Raw genomic sequence first — 12,933 nt, forward strand, 5'->3', positions numbered from 1 at the left:
AAAACTTCTGGTGTTAAGCACTAATTAATCTAACCTTCAAAAAGGGTCATGTCAAAAACCTCCATTTTTCTATCAAACTTTAGCAGCAGTATTAAAGTTTGGGATTGTTTTCAGAATCTAGGCTTTATAGTCCATATGGGGAAGAGTTTTTATAAATCTGTCACAAAATCTCTTTTCTAAATGAATGAGTCAGTACCAGAAAAGAGAGTAGAAAAAATCTGTTATAGTCAGAATTTTGCAGAGGTAGTCAGGATGATAGAGATGTTCTAATTGAGAAGTTCTCAAAGAGTCCTTCCTGATGAGCCACAGAATGAAATGAGAACCATGCTAGAGGGGGATTGGAGTGTTGGGAGGCCTTAAGGCATATTCTACCAGGTCCAAGGCTGCCTGACAACAGCATCTCTAAGAAATATTTCTGTCACTGAGATAGGGAAGGTTGCTATCTGAAGTTCAATTCATAAATTTATGCAACATTACTTTTTTGACTTGGCTTTCAGATATAGGGTGGAATTGTGTTCTGAGCCTACTGAAGTAGGTGACACCTGGGGCAGCGGAGTGCAAAGGTGGGTTTAAGTGGGGAAACGCTGTTTTCAGTACTCAGAGAAAGGCTTTATCTGTACTGGGGGTTTTGATATAGTTACACCACTTCAACAGCATTCACGTAAAAAGTGATGCACACGGATGCAGCTTACCTCAATTAGAAACTCAGGTATATCACACTAATGCAAGCCAGTTTTTACACCAGTGCATCACATCTATGCTAGGGATTTATACCAGCCCAGCTACATCAGTATAGCTGCACTGGAGCAAAAATCTAGGGTAGACAAGGCCAGAGGAAACTTACTTACCTAGGAAATGTAATTCTTAGAATAGATGAACAGCATTGATCCACACTTCTCATCTACCTTCCCTAGTTCTCTTGAGAGTAGATTATGATTTAAATAGAAAGGAACTGGAGTGAGTTCCAGGAGGCTGCTGTTGTGAAGGAGCTAATATGTGGTCTACTGTTTTCCAGGTGGTTCTGACTTTGGCACTGAGAGTACATGCACTCCCAAGAGTGTGGCTCTGAGATGTCAGTACTGTAATGTGGTAATTGCAGTCCTATCCCACAGCTGTCACATTCTCTATTGTTTAATAACTGTTAGAACAGACATGTGCCCCAACTATTTCATATTGCTTAGTAACCATTAGAACCATTTAGCACTGGACATTCTTTTTGCAAAATACCATGTCCCATAAACTGCCTGGTGGTTTTTTGTTTTTGTTTTGTTTTTACAGGTACAGCAGGTGCAGACCGTGCAGCAGGTACAGCATGTCTACCCAGCACAGGTGCAGTATGTGGAGGGAAGTGACACGGTCTACACAAATGGAGCTATGTAAGTTTATTAATTGGAATTTCCATACTTGGCAGGATGTGTGGTTAAATACACATCTCTAATGACATCTTACTGGTTTCAGTTTTTTAAGTGGATGAGAGAAATTGTCAGTGGTTAAAAGCTTGTTCCTTATAGTGTCATTTGAAATAATTCTTGGGAGAAAATAGGAGATGAATTCACATCATTTAAATATTTTTAGATAGAACTTTTGCCTTAAAATTAATACAGGTATATTTCTGCAACTGTTTTAGTTGGATCTACTTAACAATTACATCTACAGTATTCTGTCATATTTTTTAACCTTTAGTTTTATGGGTAAGTTTAAATCCTAGCCATAGAAAGGGTTATCTAACTTTGCAATAAAGTGACCATATCGTAAAAAAAGACTTACGTTATGGGCCACGTCCCCTTCCAATTATAATCCTACTTGCAATTGCACTATCAACCTGTGGCAACTACAACAATTACTTGTGGAAAAGAAGTGATGTGTTTTTACTGTGTTTAATGAGATGTGTCCTTTCCCTTGCAGGAGGGAAATAAGAGTCACATTGTCTCAGTTAGCTCTACATGGTCCCCTTCTCCAGTTATCTTTCTCTTCCATCTGTGTTGTGGTGTGAGTGCATTTAGGAGCAAAGAGCACACAGAAGCATGTGTGGTATCAGCAAAGATTTATTTATTGATAATCCAAAAGTGACACAGCAGAATCAGCTTTACTTCCAGGTGTAGCGACTCTTCTGAAGTTAACTCTTTCAGTACCTTCCAGCACAACTTGGTCTTCCTCTCTTCCTATGCCTACTCCCTTCTCCCAGTGACCCACTGCACATACTGCCTTGCTGCTTGTTTTCCTTCTCTCTTTTTTTGTGTTGGGTGTCTGCCTTGGGCCAAATTAGTCTGAAAAGTTTCAAGTAGAACAGTTCAGCTATTATACATTGTTTTGTCCATCTGAAAAAATTCTGGCTATCTTTCCTTTGAAACGCCCTAGTGCCCCCATTCTTTGGAACACAGACTTGAAATTTCGCAGGGGCAGCCTTTGTCTCAGGGATTTGCCTTTTGCCATGCCCAGTGAACATCTGCCAAAATTTAGTCAAGTTATAATCCTTTGAAAAATTGCATTTCACACATGCTCAGAAGAGACATCTTAGATTTTAGTAGCTACATTTCCCAAAGATTCTGTCTTCAGTGGCATGCTGCAACCCAGGGCTGAACAGAACTCCCCCTGCAATTGCTGTTCTGGACTCCTACAGGGTATGCTGTATGTGAGACCAGAACTGAGAGCAAGGAGTCTCTTTCTCCTCTGCTCTCAGTGACTGTCTTGCTGGGCTCAAGCAGCATGGATGAAGAAGCTGCCTGATTTGAATGCAGAGGGAAGAAAAGCCAGCCCTGAGGAGGGGTGGCAGTGAGAGTAGATTGGGACAAGGAGCCTGTGGGGTGGAAACTGGGACTGCAAGCTGGCTGTGGGAGAGAGGGAAACTGGGACTGGCTGAGCAAGGAGGCTGGGACTGGGGTCCAGGGGAGACTGGGACTGGCTGAGCCAGAGAGTGGGACTGGCTGGGCAAGACTACTGGAGCTGGGGGAGAGAGGGACTGGGAGCCAGTAGACAGCCAGGAGAAAGATCGGATGAAGAGCCAGGGGACCTGATTGGGATTAACTGGGCAGTGAGACTAAGGCCTGGTCTACACTAACCCCCAAATTCGAACTAAGGTACGCAACTTCAGCTACGTGAATAACGTAGCTGAAGTCGACATACCTTAGTTCGAACTTACCGCGGTTCAGACGCGGTCCACACGCGGCAGGCAGGCTCCCCGTCGACTCCGCGGTACTCCTCTCGCCGAGCTGGAGTACCGCAGTCGACGGCGAGCGCTTCCGGGATCGATTTATCGTGTCCAGACCAGACGCGATAAATCGAACCCGGAAGTTCGATTGCCAGCTGTCGAACTACCGCGGTAGTGTAGACCTGGCCTGAGACAAGGGACTGGGGGGAGGCACCAAGGTTAGATGAGCAGCCTGGGGAAAGAGATTGCCATTTGGAGCCAGTGGGCACAGGGAGCATGGATGAACCACTAGAGGCCAGGACGGAGGCAGTTCAGATGAGGAGCCACGGGGGACAGGCAGGTCTGGGCCTAGCTGGGCAAAGAGACTGGGGACAAGGAGTTGGGGGTAGGGAGGAACTGGAAATGGATGGGCAAGGAGACTGGGACTGGAATGAGAAGCCTGAGCAGTGGAGACTGGGACTGGATAGGTAAGGGTAATGGGACTGGATAAGGAGCCAGAGGTGGGGAAGAAACAGGACTGGAACAGGGACAATTTGGAGGGGATGGGGCAGAAGGGGTCATGCTTGGGGAAATGGGCAGAAGAGTCTGCCTGTTAAAGCACATTCTCCTCTGGAGCCTGGAATGGAACCCAAGATTCTTCTTTATGTCAGTGTAAATCCCAGTGTAGTTGTGGATGCGTCCCGTGCTCATGAGATCATAGTCTTTTGAATAGCAGTGTCCCTTCGGACGGTTCATGCACCCTGTGCCTCCTGGTGCTCCCATGTGAGGGCATAAAAGCTGGACCAGCCATATCCTTTCCATAGTTCCCTCTTACCATCTGTGGCAGTGAAATGGAATCCAGTGATGTCCAACCTGCTATTCCCTTTTCGCAGATATAGTGCCAAACATTGTTTAAATCTTCTCCAGTTGTCTTCCACATTTCCAAAGAACTTCAAATCTGGTGGGACTTTTGTGTAAGAGGCTGACCAAGACAGCAAAATCTGCTGCAGATCTTTTGTAGTAGGAGGCCAAGCCTAGGAAACTGTGCACTTCGGTTACATACCAAGATACAGGCCATGCTCTGACATATCCACCTTCTCTGGATCTGGGCCTGCTCCCTCCATAGAGATCATGTGCCCCAAATATGTCACCTCGCTAAAGAAAAAGCTGACACTTAGTGGCCTTAACTTTCAGCTTGACACCTTTCAACTTCTTGAGTACTGATTTCAGTTTCTGCAGATGTTCTTCCAAAGTTCGGCCTATCACAGTGATCTCATCCTGGTACACTTGGTAGGATGTTCTCTGCAAGTCTGCTGACACGATATCCATGAGCCTCTGGAATGTACCTAGCACATTACACAGACCAAATGGCAGCATGTTGAGCTCAATAAGTCCCTGCTTGGTGCACAATGCTGTTTTAGCGTTATCTTCTGGATACACCTACATTAGCCAATACCCAGGTCAAGGGTGGAGAACCATCAGTCTTTAACCAGGCGATCCAATGTGTTGTCAGTGTGGAGCAAGGGATAGGCATCTTTAACAGTTGCATCATTCAGTCTATAATAATCCCTACAGACCCACACACCTCCATGTTTCTTCCACACCAACGTCACGGGAGCAGCCCACAGGCTCACAGAGGGCCTAATGAGCCCAATCTCCTCCATTTCTTGCAAGCCATTGCTTGAACTCCTGCTGAAAATGGATGGGGATCCTTCCACATGTTTGTTTGATAGGTCTGGCATTCCCAGAACTGATCCAATACTTTATTAACCCAGAGCATCCCAGATGGTGGGTCACCATGACTAAATATAATTGCATATTCTAATAAAACTTCCTGTACTGTTCCCATCTGTTCAAGCTTCAGACTGTGTTGTTTAAACTTGAACTCAAGTCCTGACTTTTCTGCATCTCACTGGGCCTTTCTTCCTAGCCCTTTGTTGCCTTGTCCCTGGTCCGGTTTCAACTTCCTCACATCAGCTGGGTTCTTGGTTTTGTGATCTTCCTGCAGGACCAGCACGCCCCTCTCCAGTGTGCCAATCACCATACCCTGATAAACGACCCGTGGCTTTGTTGACACGTTGGCTACCCACACCAGGATCTGCCACATCAGCTTCTACCAATCGAGTGTCCAGTGAGGAGCTCCAGCCTATTTGAAGGTTAGGGCTCAATCAGACCACCTTCATCATCTTGGCACCAACCCTTTGATCTGCCTGGGATAATCATCTCAATTTTAGAGGCTCCATCAGATTTTTTTCTACCACCGCTCCACGCACTTCCACATGGCCATCTGTAGTGAACAGGGAAAATCACCTTCCCAACAGAGAACGGGAACAGCTGGTGAAATTCACAGTAGCGTGGTATTTCTTCAGGAAGTCAGTCCCAATCAGGCATACTGAGTGCCATCTTTTACCAAGAGGAATTCACAGGTTAGTTGTAAAGCCTGGAGGTTGACGACTGTGTGCCACATTCCCAGAACTTGAAGCATTACTCTGTTATCCACTCTGACAGCTAATTTATAGGTTTGATGACTCCTCTCAGTCACAGTGGTATGTACAATGGTTACCTGGGCATCGGAGTCTAGGAGAGATTGGCACTGTATTTCTCCGATTTCCCCTTCCAGATAGTATCCAGCCCTACTGCACCAGCAATCACCACCTTCTTCCTTGGAATTTTTTTCAGTAGCAATGTCCTGTGCTTCCTTGTGCTCCCGTACAAGAACATAAAGGGCACAGCAGCCACAACCCTCCCACAGTTCCCTCTTACCACCTGTGGCAGCAAGGCGGAACTTAGACTGTGTCTGATCTCTGCTGCCAGCTGTCAAATATACCTCCCCCACTATCAAGGCTTACTCTACCAGAGCTCAAGCAACATCCTTGGCCTGTTTCAGAAATGTTCCAGTATCTGAACTCTGCCAGGCTGTTAGGTGGAGCAGTCTGCTCACATTTGTAAAGCACTGTGCACTGCACTTGGCTGGTAGATCCAATACCAGATTCAGGAGAGCAGTACTCCCATCCTTGTTTGACTAATGCATCTGGTGCTCTTCATGCCTGCCATCCTGAAGAGGATGCTCTGTGTCAGCCATCTACAGTGGAATCCATGATGACACGTACACAAAGAAAGAATGGTTAGTTAATCTATAGAAACCGTGTTTCTTTGAGATATTGTAGTCAGTGTGGATCCCTTCTTCCCTGCATTAAGAGTCCTCAGAGAACATGGGCTTCAAAACAGGGGAACTTTTTTTTAATTACTCAATTTTCATGAGTCCAAAGTTTTCTTAAATGCTATGTGTCCGGTGGACTTTAAAACATTTATCTTTCCATGAGTAAGGAATATTGGTTTGAATACTGGATTCTGCAGTGTTTGTCTCCTTGTACAAAAACTGTATTGCTGTTTATGCTTACATATTTATTTTCACTTCTTAACACATTTTGGAAGTGTCTGTTTAATCAGTAATATGTAGGCTGTATGGTTTGTCAACATTATTCTTTAATGTCACAACGGAATTTCTACATGTATTATTATGCAACCCTGTTTTAGTGTAAGTTTTCTCTTATATAGTTATTCTTGTTGCAGATATATTTTATGTAATTATTCTATATATAGAATATACATGGAGTGGATTTACCATAATTAACTTCTGGAGAAAAGCAAATTACTTACCTGTAATTTTTGTTCTCTGATCAATGTAGACCCACCCGTCCTTCTACCCTTTCTTTAGACTTTTATGCGTTTTCTTTAGTTAAAGAGAAATTTGATAGTTGGAAGCAATGACATTCTATTAGTCTATCCAACCTCAAGCCATGTGATCTGTTTCTCTTCCAATATCTTAGAGAGTCTATGCTGGAGAAATCGCCACCCCTTGTGTGTTTGAGAATGTTGCTCTCTACCAGCAAGAATGGGGGACCTCTGTGTGGATCTGCTGGCTATACTTTGCATATGGTGGGGCTATGGAGGCTATTGCAGCCCATGAACTTCACTATTTCCTTTCCATATCTTGGGAATGAAGGATTCTGTTCAGTATAGCTCCCAAGGAGCGCCCTGCATAAAACCTGTTTGTTCAGGCTTTATACTGGGACACGGGATTCATGCCAAAATGTAAAAGAAAGTTGTGATACAGTTGCTATGGGAGCCATAACTTTGAATTTCTTGACTCTTTTGCAGGTGAATTACCACCTGTGCACATTAACATAACATTTATATTAGACACATTAGAGAGTGTCTATAGTAATTGTAGAAAATTAACATTCCCCAGTATACAACTAGAACATCTTAAATGTAAATTTATATTTGTCGTCTTTATTTCTATATCCTCTCATACCCTCTGGTGCATAAGGCACCCACTAGTTTCTGCCATTTATTTCAGTCTTGTGCTGGTCTATTCAGGCTTCTGGGTGTCACGTTAATGGATTTGGCTTCTTGCTCTGTTATTCTGCATAATGTTTCTCTAGGTCACCCTCTTTTTCTCTGTTCACGTTGTCTCCGTATTATCATTTGATGTGGAAATTGTGTTGGTGGCATCCTTAAAGTGTGTCCTGAAAAGGTCCACCTTCCTCTTCATACCATGTTTAATGCTTCAGATTGGTCTGCTCTTCTTAGAATTTCTGATGTTGCAAGAAACTTCTCTTCCCAGTGAATTCTGAAAATCTTTTGCAGGCATTAACTTTGGAATGGGTTGATCTTCTTATCAATTTCTATTGTAGATTTCCATGACACTGCTTCATGAATGAGGACAGACATGATGCCAGTGCTAAAAATTCATAGTTTTGTGTTAGTGCCAATCATGCTACTTTTCCAAATCTTTTCAAATTTATGTAAGTTGTGCTGCTTTTGATATTCATTGCTTGATATATGGCATAGTGTCACCATCATTGCACATCTCAGGTAAAATAACTTACTTCTGGTGTTTCTTCGTTGTTTTCTCCATCTACTTTGATGGTTGCTTTTGGGGTGTTTGATGGCCATATATTTTTGTCATTCCCTTGTTGATGAACAAGCTAACTTGTTTTGTTGTCTGTGCCAAAAGCTGGGTCTTTTCTTCCATAAAATGATATGTTGACTAATCAGGACAATGTCATTGTCAAAAGCAAAGTCAAATTGTGCTTTATAATTTGTCCATAAAATTTGCTGCTTATCTTCTGTGGTTACTTTCCTTATGACATAGTCAGTGACCAATGCAAACAATAGTGGGGACATAATATAGCTTTGCCTTACTCCAGTTGTTGTCACTACAGAGCATTGATTGATTTTTGTCACCATCTTTGACTGCACATTCAACATTATCATATAGGTCTGCGATTTTAATCATTTTTGCCTGTATTCCCTCGTATGCCATAATTTTCCAAAGACTGTCTCTGTGTACACTGTCAGAAACCTTCTGGAAATTGATAAAATTTATCACAAGAGGGGCTTGCCATTCTACACTTTGTTCTGTAATATGTCTGAGAACAACAATATGGTCTGCACATTATCTCAGTGGTCTAAAACCTGCTTGTTCTTCTATAAGTTGGAGATCTATATGTTTCTTAAAATGTTCCAGGATGATGTTGCACATGATTTTCCTAGACACTGAAAGTAATATAATTTCTCTCCAGTTATTGTAGTTGGTAAAGTCGCATTTCTTTGGCAATTTTACAATAAGGCCCCTCTTCCATTGGGCTGTTTCATAACTTTCTTTAAGCATCTCTCTGGTAATGTTATTCTCTCCAGCTATTTTCCCATTTTTAAGTTTACTGATGGCTTTTCTAACTTATTCCATTGTAATGTCTTCTAAATCAATATCAAGCTCTGGTGGTAGGTCTTCATTATGTATTTCTAATAGGTCACTTGGACTTGGTCTATTTAAAACAGCCTGAAAATGTTCTGCTCATCTTTTCCTTTGTTCTTGTTCTGTACTAAGAGTCTTTCCATTTGTATCTTTAATAGGGCCTCCAATACTGCTAGAGTTTCCTATTAGTGTTTGGTTGTTTTATACAAAGTAGTAAATTTATCTCTTTGGCTGGCATCTTCAGCCTCTTGACAGATTCTATCAATAAATGCCTTTTTATCTCTTCTAGCACTCTTTTTTATCTTTCTGTCTAGAGCTCTGTATTCTTCTTGCTACTTGCTTGTCTCTTCTTGTCTTAACATTTGTAAGTTTTTGCTTTACACTTCTTTTTTCCACTGTTTCCCAAGTGCATCACTAGACCATCCATACCTTTTACATTTCATTGCTATTAAGACTGTCTTTGCACTTTCTAGATAGCATTCTCTGATATCTTCCCACATAGTATCAGTGTCTTTGTTTTCTTCAGTTTGACTCCATGAGAACACTGAACTTGTTCTTCAGTTCAAGCTGAAAAGCACTTTTTGTGTCTGGGTCTTCTAATTTTGCACTCTTGATTCATGGCCTTTTTTTAACCTTCTTCATCTTCTTTAACTTGATCTTCAATTTAGTGATACAAAGATTATGGTCACTTCCCATGTCTGTTCCCCTGTATGCACGTACATCTGCCAGTGAGCTGCAAAACTTCCTTGAAATTCAGAAGCAATGTATCTGGTTCTTTGTAGTACCATCGGGGGAGTTCCGTGTCACTTTATGGATTTCATTATGTGGGAAGGGAGTATTGCTCCACTTATCACTAGGTGATTCACACTGCAACTTTCTACTAGTTGTTCACCATTTTGATTCATGTCCAAATCCCTGCCACACTTGCCCAGAACTTTATCCAACCAATTATTGTTACTTCCAACCTTTACATTAAAATCATGCATAGTCACTATGATATAATATTTGAGAACTTTGGTTAACACATCCTATAAAAAATCATAAAAAGCAATTTTTTTCTTTTCCAGGCTTTTCCTGGTTTGGTGCATAACATTGTATGACTGTTAGTTTGAAGAATCTAGTCTGAAAACAAGTTCCAATAACTCCTTAATTTAATGATTCCCACTCGCTTAGGGCCTGCTCAGTTTTTTCAACTTTAGAATTTCTATGCCAGCTTCATGGCTATCATCTGCTTATGATTATGTAGATTATGATCTTATTTGTTTCTCTGAAATGTAATTTATTTGAACTTGTCCACATACACTCACTGATAACAAGGACATCAAGATGATATCTGTCCTTTTTTTTTTCTTACTTTTTTTTAGCAGTTTTAGTAGTTTCATATATTAGTCTCACATTCCAAAATCTGATTTTCATCACTGATCTGATCTTGACCCAAGGTACATTTCAGGATATAGGCTTCCATCTGGCTTTGACCAGTGCCTATCATATTCTTCCCGTGAAGCTGATGTCTTTTTGGAGCCTGTGACACACAAATATGGCTGCTGGTGTTCATTTCTGTACTATATTTGTTTTATGTGATGGGGTTACCAGCTCCATGCACAATCCTAGGTCCATAGCTCCTTATTCATTAGTTGGAACTATCCATATTTTTATTTACATCCACCATACTATATAGCTCAATGAAAAGTCCCTTCAGAAATGTTTATGTACTGTGTAAGGCTAACCTACATTTCAAAAATATAAATGTAACTTCTGACAAACATTTCTGCCTGCTCAGTCTGGATAGTCCACAAAAAAGTCTGATGAGTAATTCTGAGTTTTATATTTATGCACCTTTATTTCTTATGTGGAATAGAACTACAGAAAAATTAATAGGATCGCAAAGAAAGTCATTTTCCTCATTTTAAACACAGAAGTGTTGTGTACTACCCCTTTACTGTCACTGTAATATGTGCGAATATTTCTAATTTTTATATATAGGTTCAAACAAAAATAATTGTAAGGCTCAACTTGAGTGCACATTCTCAAGTTCAGATTCTTAACCAGCTTCAAAACTGTCTAATTAGATGGCTGCCTTTTTTTTCTTCTTCTTTTTTTAAGTAAAACATGACATAACAGGAAGAAAATTCATTGCAGAGGAAAAAATATTTTTGAAGAAGACAATATAAGTAAAAGTGGTTCTAAAACTAAAATCAACCCCTACATACAAACATAAATACAAGATGGTGATCACCTACTGAATTAGTAGTTCAAAGAAAATTCAGGGTCACGTAGAGTTAGGGAACTGGCTAAGGCATGATGGGATGGCAGGAGCACTAATTTATAGAAGTCAACAGATCAGAGTCTTGACATTTACATAAAACCTAATAATAGAGTCTGCTGGAAATAAATCACTCTCTGTGTGTGCATACACACAGTCTAAACTTAAGGGAGAACAATAACAAGATTTACCCTTTCTGTATCAGTGCATTTATTCATGATTATTATATACATTTTCCCAAAAAAGTATTACAGTAGAAATTGAAGAATTTTTTTTTTAAATAAGTGTAGTAACAGTATGTAGGTGCCCATAGTCAGTTGTTAGAAATTCAGCTGTGCAACTTTGAATTTATTTCAGTAATAGCATTACAGTAGTGCCTAGATTTACTGAATTCACAATTGGATATCTGCTTTCTGTTTTGACGTGCTACAAACTCAGTCATTCTGTAAAACAACATTTTTTTATCCCCTGAAGTTTTATTTCTACTAGTATTCATTTTTTTTTTTGAAAAATTCTAGAGGAAAATGGTACATAAACAGTAAAATATAACACGGCATGCACAGAACTTTAGTAACTGGCATGCCTGGTGATGCACAAGATTGAATGCTTCCAGCTCTCAAGAAGAGGTGTTATTAAAGAGTAGAACGCACATCCAGGAACTCCCTCCCCACCAAATATTTTTTCACAGGGTTTTTTTGTCTGTTTGTTTTCCGTATGATGTGCAGTCTTCTTAGATTGGTGGTTTTTAAACTTTTGAAATAATAATAATAATAATAAAAATTCCTAGTTCTTATATACCGCTTTTCATGTATAGATCTCAATAGACTTTACAAAGGAGGTTGGAATCATTTTAAAAAAAAAAGGTTAAAAGCTACTTTAGAAGTTCCACCCTCTCATGACAATAATAGTATAGCACCAGGATTTAAAAGCATTAAAAAATTTGCAAGTGAAGCTTCATAGCTTCTAAAGTGGCTCTGAACGACAAGGGAGAATCCCGAGGGAGTTCATGATGGCCACAGTGTAAAGGTAATTGAAACTAACAAGTTCTGGTCTGTGCTATTATCATGGCCTCATGTATTCTGTGATTCTGCCATTGTTTAAAAGCTAATAGATTGTAGAATCTAGAGAAGGATAAATTATCACTGAGCCCTTGTTCTGCTGATTTGTTAATAAATCAAGTGTAAGTCTTTATTGTTTTTTTTTTTTTAAAGAATAATGTACTGTCATGGCCTGTAATGCATTGCTCAGCAGCTGACCTGGGATCTATTTATGGTTCCAGTCTCTTAGACTGTTTTGTTAAGTCAGAATGCTCAACCCCTTGAGAGGAAAGGGGAGTGTTCTGCCTTATCCACGTGGACTCTTCTGAATAATTATAGAGTAGTGTTGACAAAGTGCATAGAAAGTCTTGCCCAGGCCTTGTTGTCCAGAAGGATAGTAATTCTGGATGCCCTCATGCTGTGGTGTCTGGTTTCATGGTTTAATGTAGGCAGCATACACTGTCATCCAATTAACTCACCCTTCTGGAGAAAGCTGGAGGGCAGGAGGCAGCAGCCAGATAGATCTGGCACAACTGGGACTAGGGTTGCCAACTTTCTAATTGCACAAAACTGAACACCCTTGCCCCACCCCCTTCCCTGCCCCTTCTCCGAGGCCCCGCCCCTTCCCCTGCTCCTTTTCCGGGGCCCCGCTCCCCACTCACTCCATCTCCCCTCCCTTCGTTGCACACTCTCTCCCACCCTCACTCAGTTTCACTGGGCTGGGGCAGGGGTTTGGGGTGCG

The 12,933-nt window shown here is 41.1% G+C and overlaps 1 protein-coding gene across 1 annotated transcript in view; it reads left to right on the forward strand.

Moving 5' to 3' along the window:
• RFX3 (regulatory factor X3) overlaps positions 1-12,933 on the forward strand; it is a 218,501-nt gene that overhangs the window by 137,671 nt on the left and 67,897 nt on the right. The window contains exon 3 of the mRNA XM_065406095.1: positions 1,279-1,376. Within this exon, the coding sequence (XP_065262167.1) occupies positions 1,279-1,376 (98 nt within the window). The remainder of the gene's footprint in view (positions 1-1,278; positions 1,377-12,933) is intronic.

Source organism: Emys orbicularis, chromosome 6 (assembly GCF_028017835.1).
Source record: "Emys orbicularis isolate rEmyOrb1 chromosome 6, rEmyOrb1.hap1, whole genome shotgun sequence".
Taxonomy (NCBI): Eukaryota; Metazoa; Chordata; order Testudines; family Emydidae; genus Emys; species Emys orbicularis.